Genomic DNA, 19772 nt, shown 5'->3' with positions numbered 1-19772 from the left:
TTTGTTGAGGAGAGAATGTATTCCTGAACTTGGGTGATATTTGTGAAATAAAATTCTTGAACAAATGTAATGTGACTGAATTCAACTTGAATGTTTTTAAGTAATGCAGAGTTTTATACCAGACTTCCTAAAAAAACCAAACCTTAAATCAATTCAGTCAATACCTCTGCCCTTCATTTTGTGTCTACTTGTAGAATTTTTTTTTTCTAATTTTTCTATAACTTGCCTCCTAATATCTGGTCACTTACTTTAATTTTTAGGGTTCAGCTCCAGAGATTGATCCTACTGACACTTCAAACTTTGGATGGGAAAATAAAATCAAGGCATGGATGGATCGTTATGAAGAAGCAAATAATAACCAGTACAGTGAAGGTGTCCAGAGGGAGGCACAAAAAATAGCTCTGAGATTAGGCAATGGAAATGACAAAAAAGAAGTCAGCACCAGCAATTTGATTTTCAAACCTCCAGTAGAGGTAATGAGCGGTGCCTTGTTGTGTTATTACGTGCTCTGTTTGCCATGACAAAAAATATTCATATAGATGCCTTTTAAAAAAACAAGTAAAAACCTCCAGAGACTTAACATCAGAATTTTAACATTTTTCAGAATTTGAAATTTATTTTTATACATTCTGTATCATCCCTGGTTATGTTTATATTTGCATATCATTTATCCTAAAAAGTAGCTAAGGTGTTAGTCAGAACCTGAACATTGGATTGTCCGTAGACTGTTTTTTGTCAGGCAGTCAACTTTGTTGCTGTTTCTCTGTGAGGAATATCAGGAGTGGTTAAAATAGATAGAAGCACAGAGGCTGAATCCATTTGGTTGTTTTTTTTTTTTCTACTGTGTGTATCAACATCATTGTCTACATTTTTCTTAAGGTGTGGTAAGTGTTCTGAATGTTCATGAATGATATTTCTTATACTGATTTTTTTTTTTACTCACATGATCCTGTGATTTCTGGTTCATGAAGAAAATGTGCAATGTCTTTTTTTAGCCTTACTCTCAGTTACTTGCAGACTTAAAATCAGAGCCATGTAAAAGACCATAGCACTTTGTAGCAGAAATCTTGAGGAATAGTTACTGTAGCAGATTAATGGAAGCATCTTTGCTTCTTTTTCTTGAAGACCATCATGGCATATGGGACACCCTCCTTAGAGGAATATCCCTACTTACAGAGCCTTTTGCCTACATAGAGGCTACTTCCTTTTTGGTTGGTGATGACAGTTATGAGAGGTGTGAGTTCACTAATTGCCAGGGTATGTATTGGTTTTTAATTAAAAGCCGTCCTTCCATCTAAAGACATGCAAATAAATTTGGAAACTCTCTCAGGATTCTTTTATTATGTTACTTTCCTGTTCTGTTTTTCCTTGAATGAATTGTGAACGTCATTTTATGTCTGCATGTTTTGTTTTGTTTGAAGGAATTGGAGCCTTTTGAAAGTGTTGTGCAAAACAATGCAGCAATTCATCCTAGTCATGGTGAGAGTTAAGTGCACTAAGGGATATAGTGCTTGAATTGTGAGAACGTGAATAAGTTGGTTTTCAGCCATGTGCTGGAGAACTAGGGCTGAAGCATTCCTTTAATCTAAATTCGTAACTAGTCACATTGGTAGGGGAACAGGACAGTTTGGTCACTTCAGTCTGGAGGTTTAATTACTAGAAGGGTTTTTAATTCATATAAAATTGCTTAGTAGTTGTGAAAGTGTAATCTGCTGTTAATAATAGTGGAAAAATTATACTGATACTTCATAAATGAATCTATGTCTTTGCAGAGTTACGTGCAAAAAAACAAGAAAATTTTAAAAGCTGCCAAAGACTTGCCTCCCGATGCACTTATTATTGAATACAGAGGAAAGTTCATGCTGAGAGAACAATTTGAAGCTAATGGATATTTCTTTAAAAGGTTTGTTTATTCCAGATGTTTTAGTAAAGTAACTGTTAAAATGGTGTTTTGCCAAACTCTTGCCTCAAGTACAAGTGGGTCTTAGTTATCAGCACTGTCTTGCATTTTACTGTTGTCTGATTAAAAGTAATGGCAGCTGGAATCTGGTCTCCCCCTTTCTCTTCTGAATATCTTTACAGATCTGTTCAGGAGCTAATTTCCTCTTTCTTTGTTCTTCCCTGGTTACAGGATTCCTACATTCTCGGTTGGGTAGTTTTGTACCTTAAACCAGGGGTTGACAGATTCTACCATCCTAAAATAATTCATAAGTTAATGGCAAAGGCGTTGTCTTTTGTGAGAGAAACAGATTTTAAGTCCATCAGGCTGAGAATGAAATTGGACAGTGGTTGACCTGGGGTCACTTTACTGCCAGAGTTCTCTAATTGGTTAAGTTACTGAGCCATGTGTGACTGCTGCCTTCTTCCTGTGGGTTGTTTTCAATGCTGCCACTAATGGACACACCTAGTTGGGAATTTTCAAGAGGCCGATTGGAGGAGATAGAACACATGGCTTTAGCTCAGTGAAGATGGACAGGTTCCCTGGCGCTTGCAATAGCAGAACTTAAACCATGTCCTGGTGAATTATTTGAATGCCCCCTTGCTTCAGGAGGGTTAGGTGCTAGTGGTGCTGTAGGTGTTAGCCAAGCACATGGAGGTGTTACTTTTTTTATGTGGCTCTACATGGTGTATAAATTTCTGAGTTTCATTTCAGGGCCTGTCAGAAGTTTTAAGAAATCTGATAAATCTTAACCTTGTGTCTTCCATGTCTAGTGGTTGACCTGTTACTGTTCTCCCTTTAGATCCTATGCAGAAGGTACTGTAACTCCAACTTGAGGTATTCTGAGAATAAATTTGGAGAATGTACCAGTTAAAATCATGAAGCTTAAATGCAAGCATGTCACTCTTAGATTAACCCACAAATTTGGTGTATTGTGTCAAACAGCATGTTATCGTGTCAAACAACACATGACTAATGTGAAGAATAAGTGCTATTTAGCATCTTTAAAATGATAAAACTACTGGTTTTCTTGTATGTTTTTCAGGCCCTACCCATTTGTTTTATTTTATTCCAAATTCCATGGGCTAGAAATGTGTGTTGATGCAAGGACTTTCGGGAATGAAGCTCGATTTATCAGGCGTTCATGTACGCCAAATGCAGAGGTGAGCATATATATGAAGTTAAATTAGGTTTTATTTACTTAGAAGTCCCTTTTTCCTTTGATAATTTAAGCAATCCCTACAATTGTTATAAACGTGTTAAAAAAAAAAAAGTAACTCATGGTAATATGATATTCCCTTGAATATAGGTGAGGCATGTAATTGAAGATGGAACAATTCATCTTTATATTTACTCCATCCATAACATTCCAAAGGGAGCAGAGATTACTATAGCATTTGATTTTGATTATGGAAATTGGTAAGTATTTGAGAATGATGTTCTAAAATACATCAAATGCTCATTTGGTTACTTTGCAATTCAGAATGGCTTTGGTTTTGTGTCTTTTACTTTCTTGCATGCTCTAATAACACAAGGCTCCTTAGGCACTGTATTTACAGTGAACAGTGTGTGCGTGTGCAGAGTTTCTTCTGTGTTTTTATTACTGCACTTCTGTGGTCTGCTCTTTTAAGCCAACTTGGATGCAGTGCTGTGTAGACTTGCCTTTGCTACCTGACCTGAACTAAGTATGACCATAGAGTACTACCTGTATTAATCAGCTTTGGTTTAGACTGCCTCAGGATACCTGGCACTTATAAGAATTGTTCTACATCCCTCTTTAATATCTTTATCAGTGACATAGACAGTGAGATCAAGTGCACCCTCAGCAAGTTTGCAGATGACTGGAAGCTGAGTGGTGCAGTTGATACAACAGAAGGACAGGATGCCATCCAGGGGGACATGACAGACTTTAGAATTGAAACCACATGAACCTCCTGCAAGTCTCCCTGCGCCTGGATTGGGGCAGTCCCAGTACAGACTGGGAGAAGAACTCGTTGAGAGCAGTCCTGCAGAGAAGGACTTGTAGGTTCTCATGGGTGAAAAGCTGGACATGAGCCAGCAGCATGTGCCTGCAGCCCAGAAAGCCAACCACAACCTGGGCAGCATCAAAAGCAGTGTGACCAGCAGGTTGAGAGAAGTGATTCTCCCCTTCTACTGTGTTTTTGAGATCCTGGAGTACTGCATCCAGGTCGAGAGTCCTTGGTACAAGAAAGTCGTGGACCTGTTAGAGCAGATCCAGAGGAGGGCCACAAAGATGGTCAGAGGTCTGAGCACCTCTGAAGACAAGGCTGAGAGAGCTGGGGTTGTTCAGCCTGGAGAAGCGAAGTATCAGGGGAGACCTCATTGTGGCATTCCACTTCTTAAAGGGGGCTTAAAAAAAAAAAAGAGGGGGAGAGGGACTTCTTACATGAGCAGATAGTGATAGGACAGGGGAGAATAGTTTTCAACTAAAAGATAATATAATGATAGAATGGTTTGGGTCAGAAAGGATCTTAAAAGATCATCCAGTTCCAGTCCTGCTGTCTTGGACACCTCCCACTAGACCGAGTTACTCAGAGCCCCATCCAGCCTGGCCTTGAATGCTTCCTGGGATGGGGAATCCACAGCCTCTCTGGGCAGTATGTTCTGGTGCCTCACCACCCTCACAGCAAAGAATTTCTTCCTAATATCTAATCTAAACTAAAAAAATTAGAGAAGTGTTCAGGGCCCAGTTGGATGGGGTCCTGAGCGAGTGGCATCTCTGTCCATGGCAGGGGGTTTGGAAACAGATAATCTCTAAGGTCCCTTCCAAAATGAACATTTGGATGACTCTGTGATCCCTCATGTGAAGAGAACCTGAGAAATTGCTGGTTGATAGTTTTTTGGGTTTTGTTATTTATCCTTTTAAAAATAGTTGTGTTTAGTACCTACAGCTGACAGCTCTGTCAGTTGAATGTGTACGAATAACATTTCCTATGTATCCAAGTGCAGCTTAAAATTGTGCAAGTGACTCTTGAGTTCAATGTGCTCGTTCTGTAAATTGTGTCTGTCTTGGCATAAAGAAGAAACTCTGCCTTTCATGCATCTGTTTATTTTGTGGTGGTTGTATTTCCACCTAGTATTATACTCAGATTTTAGATGTCTTCTGTCTTTCAAGCAAATACTAACCTGAATTTAAAAGAATTCTGTGTGGCAGCCAACCAGTTAACCAGTAGATGGGATTTTTGAGTTAGAGCAGTATTGTATATCATGGTGAAAACTTGAGTCACCTGCTTTTTAATGTGGTTGGTTTACATGACAGCAGATGTCTATGTGAAATACATTAACTTATGTGATTTAGTATTGAAAGCTCTCGTTGCTGTACAGCCTAATCAAATACACCTTCTTGCATTTAATTACTTGCAGTAAATACAAAGTGGATTGTGCTTGCCTCAAAGAAAATCCTGAATGTCCAGTTCTCAGACGTTCTGAGCCTACAGAAAACATCAATACTGGATATGAAACCAGAAGGAAAAAGGGAAAGAAGGAGAAAGATGTTTCAAGAGAAAAGGAGACTCAAAATCAGAACATCACACTGGACTGTGAAGGAGCAGCCACCAAAATGAAAATCACAGATAATAAGCAGAGAAAGCTCTCTCCCCTCAGGCTGTCCATTTCTAATAATCAGGTATTGACGCAAAGATGCTCAGAAATAAAAGCTTTTAAACACAGATACTCTCCTTTTGTAGCTACTAAAGGAATTTTAATAAGTCACTGAAAAGCGATATGGAGATCTATCAAAAATCAGAATGGTGGATAAGCTATTCAGAATTTTGTATACTATTCTCAGTTTTCCTTAATATTTGATTGTATTTAAAAATATGTTGGTTCCCATACCACTTTTAACTATACTTTTTTCCTCTGAATTTCTTTGTGGCTCTCTAATGTGAATGCCTCATGTCGTGCTTTCAGGAGCTCATTTCATCCTGAAGTGCCTTTTGATTAGTTGCCTCTGTTACTTAGGAGCAGAGTATTTTAAACATGGCAATAAGTACCCCTGCTCCTGTAACAAAACTCCAACCCAGAATACTAAGTGTTGAATGCAGCTAGCTCCATGTTTAGTAGAGCTCTGCAGCTCTGTGTTTAATTCAAAACATACCTTACTCCTCCCAGCTGAAGCTGAATACTGCATAATGAGCAGATAGTATGGTAAAGCCACCTGGTAATGTACCATGATGGTAAATTTTAAATTGGTCTTTCTTTTAATATATCCATTTGAAAGAGCTGTCGGAAGAGGTCTGTGACACATAAATTATGAACTTATTTTGCAGAGCAGCTATTAAAGTTAACTGTTTAACATTACTTTTGATGTAATGATCTGAGGAGTCTTAGTTCTGTGTAGCTTTTAGTTTTCCATAGTTTGCAAGAGGAGTAGAGCTTCTGTAAAACAGTCTTTTCCATCTTTCAGGAGCCAGATTTTATTGATGATATAGAAGAAAAAACTCCCATTAGCAATGAAGTAGAAATGGAATCAGAGGAGCAGATTGCAGAAAGGAAAAGGAAGATGGTAAGTTGGGAAGCAAGTAGCTGCCTAAAGTCATCACTAAGGCTTAGTGACACCTGCTATTCCCATGCTAATTGCTGCCTTTTTGTAGGCGTGTAGAATCTGAGTATGTGTGAAGTCAGATCCTTACATGAACTTACCCTTAAAATGCAAGAGTTGCTATTTGAGAACATTTCATCTGGGTTGATCACTGCTTTCTGACAAAACCTGCTTTTATCTTCAACTGTATATTACTTTTTAACTGCCTTTAGATGATTTCTACAGTGTCTCTCTTAGATTTAATTATTTGTTCTTCACTATCGTGTGCTATTTGTGATGGTCATTTTTAGAGAGAGTGTTGGGAATCAGTATGTTGGCTATTCTGTTTGAGTTCCCAACTTAAAAAGCCCCAGAAATCCTGACTTTTAGAAGTTGGTAGAACAGTGTTACAAAGAGTAGCATTTAAAAATATGGGGGTTTTTGTTAGGCATTCAAACATTTTTAATATGTTCTTAAATCTGAAACAGGACTCTCTTGTTTGTCAGGGTTGGTATGAATATAGGCCTTTCGTCAGCAGTCTCTAGTAATTGCAGTGATTGTAACATCTGCCTTTAATCTGAGTTTCTGCTGAACTTTATCTTCATGTCAGCATATGTTTAACACGTTCTGAAGTACTTTAAAAAATAGAGGGAGAGTATTTAATTACATATTTGTATGCATGAAAGATTATGACCGAAATTGTTCATGATTATTGTTAAATCCATCAGACAAGAGAAGAACGGAAAATGGAAGCTATCTTGCAAGCTTTTGCCAGACTAGAAAAACGAGAAAAAAGAAGAGAACAGGCTTTGGAAAGAATCAGCACAGCAAAAACTGAGGTTAAATCGGAATGCAAGGAAACACAGATTCTCAATGATGCTGAATTTATTCAGGTAGTTATCTGGAGCTTTATTTTAAATCTAGCTTTTAACATTGCATATTTTGTCAGTTTGGATGTCGAACTGCACTTCAAGATGTATGAATTTATTTTTTTCCCTCCCTCTGAACTCAAATACATTTGACCAAAATCTGGGTGGTTCTTTGACATTATATTAGCTCCTAAACTTTTTTCCCAATAAGACACGTATAGAATTATTTAATGAGGAATATCTGTTACATGAATTTATGCAGACATACACACATCCCCCAACTGTGTAATTCAGTCTGTCTTTGAAGTTCAGGATAGAAGCATTTACCAGTGTTGACTTCAGCCACAGGAGGGGGCTTTCCTTATGCACTGTCTATAACCAGTGGAGAACAATTTGCTGCTTTGGTGGTTTATTCAGGAACACATTATAATCCTTTCTGTTATTTTAAAGGAAAGAAGTTATTAAAGTGTATTTTTTCTGAGTTCTTGCAGATGATACCTAATGTCTTATAAACAGTTATTTACCCTATTGTTGCTGGGTGCTTCTTAGTTTGCAAATACTCATACAGGTTCTCAGTTCAGGTTGTTTCCCTGAACAGTTCCTGTCAGCATTCTGTGAAGTACCTTTTGTGACAATGCTAAATACCTAGTAAACTATAAATTGCAGGAAGAATATTGGACTGAAAGACATCATGATGTAAGCAGTTGATTTCGAGCTTACAGATAAATTAATGTGGTGTTTCAGTTCTTACACAAATCTGTCCTGATCTGAATGGTGTGTGCGAGTACTCTGCAAGTGCTTGGGAGGAAAATACATGAATCTTGTCATTTGCCTTTAAGAAGGAGAGAAATATTACCTCTGAAGTATTGTAGTTCTGACAATAAAAATTAGAGGCTTTTTGGACCTGTAAAAGAAGAGGGAACTGACATTTTCATCTAAGAAAGATAGATAGCTCTAAATGTGTGTGGGATCTGTTTATGAGACTTCTGTGTTGTACCAGGAACCTGCAAAAGAAGAAACTGCCACCAAGCCTACCCCAGCCAAAGTTAATAGAGCTAAACAGAGAAAAAGCTTCTCACGGAGTAGAACTCACATTGGACAGCAGCGCAGACGGCACAGAACTGTCAGCATGTGTTCAGATATCCAGCCATCTTCTCCTGACGTGGAAGTAACTTCACAACATAATGAAACTGAGAATGCTGCACTGGTAGCTGAGCCTGAAGCGGAAACTGTTGTTACAGAAATGGTTACTGAAACAGAAGCTCCAGCACTTAGTAAATGCCCTACTAAGTATCCTAAAACAAAGAAGGTATGTGTCTTGAGGTATGGGGAGAAGAGAATGGACTTCAACAGAGTTTTAAAAATTACAGACTGCTTCATCAGTATGCAACTCCTTTTTTTTTTTTTTAAACATTGACTCACTTATTTAAAAATCACCATTGTATAGCCAGTCACTGGTAATAGATTAAAATTTGTAACATCCTCTGGTAGAAGTTCTTTTGGATTTTAAGAGACATCCAAAATACATCTTTCAGAGCAATTTTGGAATAAAATGTTTCCTAAATGGGCTTTCTAAATGGATTGAAATACTGCACATAACCAAAACATACTTAAAGCTGTTAATTTAAATAAAAAAAACAGGGAAATAAGTTGCCTTTCCTTCCTTTGTTCATTGTATGCTTCTGATAGCAAACAGAATATCTCCAAGGAAATAATTAACTTCTAGTACTTCTCAAATGTCTGTTCTGAAGTGAATGGGTTTAAACACCCAAAATTTATGTGCCTTTTTGGAGAGAAGATTCTTTAGTGCTTTGTTTTAAGTTTTTTTCCATTGGACTACATTGCAAAAAACTTCTGAGAAACGGCACAGTATTTAAAGACACTTAAAAATCTTAAATCTGCAAGTGCGAATAAAGCAGTAAAACTTTCTGCTTTGAAATTCTACAGACTGCATTAAAAAGTGTTTGTAGCTTGATTTACAAGAAGTTCTGAAAATTTTATATAGTTGAGGGAAAGGGGAAGGAAGTCATAGGTTGAAACTTCTTGTCAAATGAACAATAACAGTTTCAAGATGGTTTTATCTTAAACCCCCAAACACACCTTAGATTTTTTTTTTTCAAGAGGCACCTGAGTCATCCTGTAACACTGCTTATTGCATCACTGTTAAATTCTTATGAGAGGGGAGACTAGGATCTTTCTTCCTTTCTTCTGTGTTGCATAGCAGGAAGGAACAAAGATGTCCCAAGTCTGAACTTTACTGCACTTCTTTGCTGTTTCATAGTATTAAGGATGAATATCTGTGAAGTGTCTCATCACATTGCACTCAGTGTACTCTAAGTGCAGAGAAAGTCCTGCTTTAAAAATTAATTAAATAGGTTTGTAAAAGACAAGCAACTTAAATATATTATGATAATCTGTGTTAAAGCCTTACTATCACATTATTATTATTTAGTGTGCTATTTTTACATGTCCTTAATTTTGAATCATTGTAAAGTTTAGGCGGTTAGTTTATCTGTTAATAGAAACTCAGATCCACTGGCATGTTTTTTAAAAACACTGAACTACCTAAAGAATACCCTTTTTTGACTAGTGTGCCTTAGTCCATGTGTTATAATTTAATAAAGCTACAGTTGAAGATTCATGTTCAGCGCACCTGCCTGAGATGTTGAGTGAGGCACAGTCCTGACAGTACAGAAATCTGATTAGGAGTTTAAGTTTGTTATATTAATGTTACAGTATTTCTCCTCAGCCTAGTTGCTCAGGCACAAGTTTAAAATTTGCTTTGGAATTTTATTACTAAATCGACATTCTTAAGTACAGTTGATAGGGGCACTTGTACAGTATGTTCAGTGAGAATTAAATTCAGAAGAACTAAATGTAGTTTACAATAACAACAAGAAAAAAAAAGCCCTAAACTGGTATGTAAATAAATCTGTAGTGATTCCTTCTGCTATCCCCATTATTTCACTGAAACTGTCCTCATTCTTGCTGTGTATTTTTAAATTTGCAGCCTGGACACTAACTGTTTCTGATTTGTGTAATGGTTGACGAGATGAATAATTAGACTAAAAAATTTTTAAATGCCACTAATAAAAACCCTCATAAAACAGTGATTTCTTTTCTCTCTCTGTTTAGCACTTGGTCAGTGAATGGTTAAGTGAAAAGAGTGATAAAGCAGGGAAACCTACAGACAGTCTACCAGAAAGGCCTCTACGAATAACTACAGACCCTGAAGTTCTGGCTACTCAGCTGAATTCTTTACCTGGTCTCACTTACAGTCCACATGTTTATTCAACTCCAAAGCACTATATTCGTTTTACTTCACCATTCCTTTCAGAAAAAAGGAGAAAAAAAGAACCTGTGGAAAACATTACTGGCTCTTGTAAGAAGGTAATGCTTCCCTTCACTATGGTTCCCCATCCCATATTAATTAAAAAGAAGTCTATTTGCTAGCATAAATTTAGGCAGAAAAAAAGCTGGTTGGCAAACCATTTCAGTGGTGATATACTTTTTGAAATGTTCATCATTAAACTTCTAAGTCACTAATGTGAACTTGTCTTACAGCGTTGGTTGAAGCAGGCTTTGGAAGAAGAAAATTCAACGATTGATAGATTTAATTCACCATCACAAGAGAGATCTAGAAGTCCAGCCATCAATGGTGAACATAAAAGTCCTCTATTGCTGAATGACAGCTGTTCCTTAACAGGTGTGAAACTTTTACTAGTGCACTGCATAAGAGTTATATCAAAGTAGCTGAATGTTGAGAACTGTGTTTTTTAAAGTGACGATACTTTCTTTGAAAGAAAAGCTTCATTGCATAGGGCTTGGGATTTTTCTCCCCTTTAATGTATATTAGATGAGAAACCACCATATCTCATAGCATTTACAGTCAACAAAAGACTAATGTTTTTGACTGTTAATATGAAGAGATCAGGTGTTAAATTACTTTCCATGCTGTTCTGTATATTTAGATTCCTTTAAAACTCATTAGGCCTGTGTAGCACACAGGGGAAAAGCTGTGTAATCTTGTAGGCATAATAGAAAATGGGAACGCGCTAAAAACTAAACACACTTCCATAAGGATATGGAACCTGTCAGATGATTGCTTTTTACAGTCCTGAACTTACAATCTCCACTTTTTAGCTGAACAGTCTTAAAAATGCATAGAAGTTGACTTTCCCTTTTCTGGAGACACAGACAGTTCTTCCCAGCATCTTAACACACAGATTTCAGTTACTGATATATCCGTAGGCTGTTAAGAGTTTATTTTTCAGGAAGTCTGTAGGCTGTTAAAAGTTCATCTCTCAGGAAGCCTGCCCTTAAGAGATTTTTGTAACCATGCAGGTTTTTAATGTGGAATTCGTAATTTCATTACATAAAGTGACAACTGTAAGTGATTGCTGTATCTAGATATCTTCCAACTTTTTTCTAATTTTGACGCACAGATCTAACCACACCACTGAAAAAGCGAAGGCTGTATCAGCTGTTGGAGTCTGCATTCTCAGAAACCTCCACACCTACTCCTTCTCCCTATGCCACACCAACCCATGCTGACATCACTGCCTCCGAGCCATCCTTGTTTGCTACTCCTCCTAGGGTAAAAACAGAAGATGAAGCTTGTAGAAATGGTTACAAACCCATATATTCACCAGTTACTCCTGTAACTCCATGTATACATGGAAATACCATGCACTTTGAGGTGAGATTTATGAAGAATTTTAATGTGTTCAAAGAATGTGTTTGGACATTCCAGTGTAAATCGGTATTTGTACTCCTCCTGCAAAGGGGGGATTTATATTCCTCCAAGGTAAAAAATAAATTGACTTGCAATTTCTTCTTTATTTAGAATATTTCTTCACCTGACAGTTCCCCAGAAATAAAAAGGCGAGCTTACAGTCAAGAGGTAAGGAAACGTGCACAAACCTGCAAAGAGTATCTTGATTTCACCTGTATGGCTGCACTGTTCTTAGTAAATGCTGTTCACCAGCCATTGCAAGTTTCTCACAATGTAAAGGGTAAACTCCCTATAGGTTATTTGCGTACTGCTTTTTATTTCCATTTTACCTGTTACATTCTCTATTTTAAACTGGTTTCTTTCTTTTTCTGTATCACTTAAAACTCCTCATGACTGTAATGGAAAGGAGTAACTACTGTAATTTCCAGACAAGAACAGAAAAAGAACACTTTGCTTTCCAGGCTGTAGTTAGATTCAGGTTAACATTTCTCCTTGTTACCAGCAACTCTTAATTGTTCTTGTTGATCCCACTTATGCTCAGTGACAGAGCAGAGCAGAAAGGTAGTAAATGGGCTTAGGTAGATTAATTGAGAAGCATCAAGTGCTGTTGGAATGTGCCTGGGTACTCGCAGTGTGCAGAATGCATGTGTCCTGCTTTGTCTCAAAATTCAAAAGTGTCTTGGAAAAACTTTTTTCCCTTTTTGAAATAAATGTTTTGACATTGAGGAGAACCTGTTTTATGTTGAGTTGAAGCAAGTGCTTTGTAGCTTCCTCGCCTGGGACTTGCTGCTGTTGGCACTGCTCTCCTTCTTCTACCAGTCATAAAATAAAATCTGGCAAATAATGTTTATTTTTACTTTGGTTAATGTGCATTTTATTAAAATGCTTTAACCTAATACATTAGAATAGTAGAAATAAATGTCTGGCTGTAGAATTGTTTCTTAAAACAGATAAATTTATGGTACTTTAAGGCTTTTAATCCCACTTAGAGGCACAGCTGATTGTCAGAGTAGTTGCAGTTTTGATGGAGTGTGAAAAAATAGTTGATGTGTGTTTTCTTCACACAGGGTTATGACAGAGCATCGATTCTAGCACTGAATTCTTTCAGAAATTCCAGCCTGACAGAAATGGGCCTGCAAGAAATAAAGACTATTGGATATTCTAGTCCAAGGAATAGGACTGATGTCACACGGCAGTGCACTGGAGAAATGGAATCTGTGTCAGACCTCCAGCTGGGACTCGAAGTAATTGAGCAAAGTGCACTGCATAAAAACCTGGAAGCCCCCACACATGATAGGACTGATGCAAACAGCCAACTAGAAACTGCTCATTGTGGACGGGGCACAATTTACTCTTCCTGGGTAAAAAGTCCTGACAGGACAGGTGTAAATTTCTCAATGAATTCTAATTTGAGGGACTTGACCCCTTCACATCAGTTGGAGGTAGGAGGTGGATTCAGAATAAGCGAGTCCAAGTGCCCAATTCAAGATGATGGAAGAGGCATGTTCATGGAAGCATCTGTTTTTTGTACTTCAGAAGATGGAATTGCACCTGGCTTTGGAAGGACTGTCAATAACGACAATTTGATGGATGGAAATTGCACACCTCAGAATCCTCCACAAAAGAAAAAGGTTATAATTTTAAGAATCATTTGGTCTTTCATCAACTGCTAATGATACTTGCATAACAGAGAGAGCCCTAATGTAATAAAAACCAGCTGGTGGCTCATCTTTACATACTACAGCGTAATAGACATTTTTGATGGGAAATAATGAAGGGCGAAGAGTAAAGCTGCATACAACCTTCAGTAGATTTATTTTTTCCAAGTAATAGATACAAATTAACTTCTATTTCATATAATCTTAAATTAATTGCTCAATAAATTGCTTTTCAGGTTTGAAAATGGTTGCTTATGCCATTTGGTGTTACACTGTTCTATTATACAGGATATATAGTAGCATCATTGAGATCATATATGTGAATATCTGTTATGAATTACTGCAAGAAATTGCACTAACAGATTTAGGATACTCCGACTTTAAAGTCAAAAATGCACAGAAATACTTAGTTCCAAGGAATATTTTTCTTGACTTAATTTGGTTGTTGATTTGGGGTTTTTTTTATCAAATACTGTGTTTGAAAAATAAGTGCAATTTAAATTTGCTACTCATGAAACAGTTCTTGTGGGTAAGTGGTGTGGTCACGGGCAACTCGAACCAGGATTGGAAGTTGCTTTGCATAGCTCTGAGATTGCATTGTAGTGTCAGGTGAGAGTCCCTTTGCAGGAAGGACAACAGACGTGTAATGCAATGATCTCCAGAGCAACAGCTTGCCAGTTCTGTCTCATCAAAGACTGTAGTATTCTTTCTTGTTTGAAAGATGTGATTTATTTTCTTTATGGAAGTAGTGATGAGGGGGGTGGGGGCATTTTCTGCGTGTGTGTACGTACATGCACCCATGGGGTTTTGGTTTTTTGGTCACATTACAGCCCCTTGTATGTGCCTTCTCCCTTGTGGGCAGGGAGCATCCTGCTGGGGAGCACTCAGGATTCTTCCTTCAGTAGTTCTCCAGCAGAACTGGGTTTTTGTTTACTTTGCTTCAGGCTGAGACATAAACAGAGCGAGATTGATAGGAGTTCTGTTCTTACCTGGTCAAGGTCCTGAGAATTTTATAGATCCTGTGTGTGTTACTGTAGCCCTGCTGTTTTGGCAAACCCAAAAAGAAAACATAAGCCAAAATTTCTATAACTTCACATTCTTTTTTGTCTGAAGGCTAAATTGGTCTTAACAAATCCCAGCAGCACTTCGTGCTTCAGTAATCCTCCTCCTTTCTCTTGCTGACAAGGATTCTTCCAGGTTGTCACTGATGAGGGCTGATGCTACACTAATCCCTGAATAAAAAAAAGGTGTGGCTGCCCCCTGTCACCCCTGAATCCCAGGATTCCTGTCTAAAATTTTCAGTTTTAAGAAACAACCAGAGAAAATTGCATCTGTATCGCTGAAGGAATGGGTTTTTGGATTTTACAAAGACACACAAAAAAATTTGCAGCCTTTGACAGTATAAAAGAAGGAGGTGGTGGGCTAGATCTCACCAAAGGTGAAAGGCAAGAATTCAGGAATTTTGTAGGAAATAAATAGAAGCCTTTTTCCTAGGATCACATAAGACAGCAATGACCTAGGGCAGGTCTTTGGAGGAGGTTTTTTCATATTTCAGTGTTCCTGTGGTCATTTGCTTCGCTGTTTTCTCTCACCATTGCACAAGTTTTTGCCTTTTCAGTACAGTCCTGTGTATAGTGGCCACACTGCAAAGGCTTTGTCTGCTCTTAACGTTTAAGCTTTCTTTAAATCAATATTCTTCAAGGGGTCTCTGTCACGTGATGTGGAAATACAGAGTTGTCTGAAAGCAAGATCAGTTCTTAACCTGAACTTTTTTATGAAAAATCAGGTACTTCTGTTTTTACCCTGACATGTGGTTGAGTCTCTAATGGATAGAGATCTGTTTGAAAGCAAACAAAGAAAAAACCCTTAGGACTGCAAACAAAGCAGGCTGCCTTGCTTTTCTCTGTGTGTAAAAATGGATGACGGCTTTTATTGAGGACTAAGCCAGTTAAACATTAATTTTTTTCATTATTGCACGTTAGTTTCTTGGTTTGGATGTTGTATGGTTCAGAGTAGGTTGTTGATAACTAAGAGAATTTATAGGTATTAAATGTCATTTTCACCAAACTAGTGTAATTTCTGAATAAAGTAGGTCTGAAGGTCAGTATTTCAGCTCTTTGCTTCAAATCCTGAAGGTTCATAGTGAAAATGTTGGAACATTATTTTTCTCACTGATGACAACTTACTGTTTAAACTGATTTCTATTCTGTGGAAGGTCTGCGTAGGGATTTTACATACATATATATAAAGTAGAAACCACTTTTCATGTGTCATTATTTTTGGTAATAAACTTAGAATTAGCTTAAAAATATGTTCTTAATCAGTCTCTTTTAACATGCAGTAAAGACAGAAATTCAAAATAAACTCTGGGGAAAGAATGAAAATTTAAGTTGCAAATTCTGTATGTTAAAAATGTATGAAGAGCTTTGATACATGCAGCAGAGTGAAGCACAAGGGTAGTGGGTTTTTCATACGAGGAAGTCAGGCTGAGAGCAGGATGTGACCTCTCGAAATTTGCTTTACTGTATCAGTATACTCTTACTAATGCTGCAGTTCCAGGAGAAACTGTCCCTTGTAGCTACAACCACAGGTAAACTTTTTGCTGACTTGTGTCATCTGCTTCTTCCCTGAGGCAGAATACATACTTGTTCTCTTGGCAGAAGCTTTTTTATAACATCATCTTTACAGTTTTTAGTAGCTCAGTGCTCTGTAAATTCACTGCAGATGTGATGAAATGTCTTCAATTAATCTATCCTCAATTTCTTTTAGAACCAATTAAATAATACATTTAATTGAAACTGAGAAATGAAAGAGGTAAAACTTCCCTACTAATGTTTGTTTTCTGGGTTTTCTTGCTCCTTAGGTGTCCTTGTTAGAATACCGTAAGAGACAACGAGAAGCTCGAAAAAGTGGCTCAAAGACAGACAACTTCCCCCTGGTTACTGTATCTCCTCATGCTGCTGGTGGAGGAAATACAAGTAATAACAATGGTGCTAATGATGGGTATAACAACAGTGGTGAAAATGGGGAGCAAACTGATAACACTGCAAGCCTGCCTTTACCACTGCCAGCTACTGTTTATAATGCAGCTCCAGAGGACAATGGCAACAACTGTGCAATTAAGGAATCTTCCTCCAGTGAGAAAAATGAACCAGAAGTTCAGTGGTAAGCCACAAAACTATAGGACTAAAATTCAGAAGAATTATGTACTTAAATCCAAGTCTTTCCTATTTGAAATTAGTTTCCATTAAGGGTGCAGTGGCAGATTACTGACTGGAAGTCCTTTCAGATTAATGGAGTCGTCTCACCTCTTTCCTCAGAAATATAGAAGATACATCATAAAGATTAAAATATATGAAAAATTACCCATAAGACATTGGTTAAATTATTTTAATTCTGCTCTCCTTTTTTATTTTTTGAGAACAACAGAGATGTTAATTTGAGCATTTGTTTCCTTGTTTCCACTCCTTTGTCTGTGGACTGAAGAGAATGTTTTTCATGTTAAATCTCAAACCTTTCCAAAAGTGCTGTAGGGGAAGAGGGTGGAACAGGAGAATAATCTGTATTGATTAACAAAACAAAACTTCTGGAAGACCTTAGGAGGTCTGTGTTCCAGTCATGTGGCTGGAACATGTGTGGAATGTTTGCTGTAGCTCAGTTGCCACGTGCAGGGCTGCAGCCCGGCCACCAGCTCCTGCTCAGGGAGGGAGTGTGTGATGACACTGACAGTGTTGTTCAGGATGGTTAAATGGTTCCCTTGCTTGCAGACCATATGGTCAGTTGAATGCCATGCCAGGTACTCCTAACAACCAAAAATCCTGAGGAGAGATGGAGTATGGATGGGGATGAGATAGAGTGACTTCAGTCTGTATAAAACACTGCACATATTTTTCACTGTGGTTTTGGTAACCTTAAAATAGATGGTCAGCTGTGGTGACAATGTTTCCAAAATGTTAGTGCAAAATAAACCCTGTAGATGTTCTTCATGCTGTAGTGAAGGCCTTACTGTGTTGGGGATGAACATGGGCTGAGGAGTTGAACATCCTTCTGCTCTCATGCTCCAGCTGTTCTAGAAGCTGTTCCAGAAGGATTTTGTAGAGCCAGTCGAAGGGAGAGAACGTTGAGTGCAGTCTTAAGCATTCCACTGAAAAGTGGCTGTAAGTTCACTGTGCAGAAGACACTGCACTATATTGTAATCAAAGGATGTGGAAACAGGCTAAACAGAGTTAACTACTAGGATTTTGCAGTGACCCTGCACAGCAGCACCAAAATTTATTTCAGTGCACCACTATCATGGAATAATGCCATATGTCCTTGCCATAAAGGAAAGCAGAGTTTTGTGGAGTAGTGTTATTTATGATGTTCTTGATCAGGTTGTGATTGAGAGATGTAATTGATTGTAAGAGAGAAGATCAGACTGTCATTGCATACCCACTGTCTGGCAAGTAAATGTAGAAGCTTAAACAGAGGTGTATTTGTAGTAGTGCACTATTTACAATTCTGGATCCACTATTAAAGAGCAGATTCTTAACAACAAACAAATAAGGTGATTGTTTCCAGTTTCCAGCTTTGGAAGAAGACAGTTTTCTACAAATGGACACTAGGAACTAGTACCTGTGACCTTTATTTTTTTACTTTTCAGTTGTTTAGAAAACAATCCCACTGATCTACAGGTATTTCCTTATTGAGAGGAATTACCAGTTCCTGTAAAGTAACAGGGTTGCAGGAAATCAGTGTATTTGAAGTGGGGAAAAAATACATACAAACCACTTAACTAATAATGTTCCTTATGTACATCCAGTTATTTGGTTTTACATGAAACCAACACTGTAAACTCTCTGACTCTGTATTTGCATATACATTGTCCTAAATTTGGTCCGTGGGAGTACATCTTAAATTTAAAATGTGCTTCTCTCTTGCAGGACTGCATCAACCTCTGTGGAACAAGTGAGAGAACGAAGTTATCAGAGAGCTTTACTTCTCAGTGATCATAGGAAAGACAAGGACAGTGGTGAGTTGATTTATCATGTTGATGGTGTATAAATCTAACCAGTTCCCTCATGGTAGTCTGTAATCATTCTAATACTGTGTTTGGGTCTGCTTCATCTGTAGGGGGAGAATCACCTTGTAGGCCATGCTCACCGTCTCATGTTCAGTCTCCATCTCATTCAAATCTCATTTCCCAGTTGCAGCTTAAGGTCCCTTCTTTGACTGAATTTATGGAAGGTCAGTAAGCAGATGACCTTGTATGACACTTAAATAGTCTCTTGTAACAGCTTTAATAGCTCTTTTAAAGTCACATATAAAGAGCTTAGTGATCTCTGCAAAAGATTTGATTTTCCCACTTTGATATTTATCTCTGCTTGATTTTTATAGAACCTGATTCTGAAAATCCAGAGCCAACTTCTGAATGTCCGTCCCCAGATACTTCACAAAGGACTTGTAAGAGTCCGTCAAAAGCAAGCAAGGTAAAGTAACAGTGTTTACACAATAAGCATAGGAATAGCCATATACATCTGTGATGTATCTTTAAAAACGGTAATCTTATTGTTTACTACTTAGGTTACATACATACACGTTCATCTATCTGTGCAGTAATTTCACACAGTAAACACTTGTAAGAATATTTATCCATACACTCTGAAAAGTCGGTCTGTGTGCTGTTCCTTCAGTATCTGTACCTATTTATAGATAATCTTGCATTTAGACAGAGAAGAGATGGTGTCAGTGGATTCAGTACCAGTGCTGTTCTGAGGGGTGAGTGCTGAAGAACTGGCACTCAGAACCAACAGCAGGGATGTGATTTACCCTTAGCAGAAGGTTGCTCTTGTCGTGCCAGGGTTTGGCACTGTTTTGTCTGTCAGGGCACTGATAATACAGAGGAGGATGTTGAGTAATTGCCTGTGCTATATTAAATGAAGTAATTCAGGTTGTAATGTTTAGTCTGCTTGCTTGCACTACCTCAGCTTTAAAAAGTTAAATCACTCTAAAAATGGCTTTATTTTTGTAAATGGTCTTCTCTGGAATTACT

At 37.8% G+C, this 19772-nt stretch overlaps 1 protein-coding gene across 8 annotated transcripts in view; it reads left to right on the top strand.

Annotated features, from left to right (window-relative positions):
- KMT2E (lysine methyltransferase 2E) overlaps positions 1–19772 on the top strand; it is a 62585-nt gene that overhangs the window by 35518 nt on the left and 7295 nt on the right. For 7 of the 8 annotated variants that reach the window (XM_027679365.1, XM_027679360.1, XM_027679361.1 and 4 more), the window contains 17 exons: positions 261–473; positions 1773–1903; positions 2985–3102; positions 3249–3358; positions 5324–5585; positions 6366–6464; positions 7208–7372; positions 8349–8657; positions 10484–10738; positions 10913–11054; positions 11794–12047; positions 12195–12251; positions 13151–13714; positions 16605–16906; positions 18664–18752; positions 18854–18967; positions 19118–19209. In XM_027679365.1, the coding sequence (XP_027535166.1) occupies positions 261–473; positions 1773–1903; positions 2985–3102; positions 3249–3358; positions 5324–5585; positions 6366–6464; positions 7208–7372; positions 8349–8657; positions 10484–10738; positions 10913–11054; positions 11794–12047; positions 12195–12251; positions 13151–13714; positions 16605–16906; positions 18664–18752; positions 18854–18967; positions 19118–19209 (3276 nt within the window). The remainder of the gene's footprint in view (positions 1–260; positions 474–1772; positions 1904–2984; positions 3103–3248; positions 3359–5323; positions 5586–6365; positions 6465–7207; positions 7373–8348; positions 8658–10483; positions 10739–10912; positions 11055–11793; positions 12048–12194; positions 12252–13150; positions 13715–16604; positions 16907–18663; positions 18753–18853; positions 18968–19117; positions 19210–19772) is intronic. The other variant, XM_027679368.1, reaches the window with a different exon arrangement.

This window comes from Neopelma chrysocephalum, unplaced genomic scaffold (assembly GCF_003984885.1).
Source record: "Neopelma chrysocephalum unplaced genomic scaffold, ASM398488v2 Primary Assembly neopelma1_45, whole genome shotgun sequence".
Taxonomy (NCBI): Eukaryota; Metazoa; Chordata; class Aves; order Passeriformes; family Pipridae; genus Neopelma; species Neopelma chrysocephalum.
This window is presented reverse-complemented; position numbering and strand designations above follow the sequence as displayed.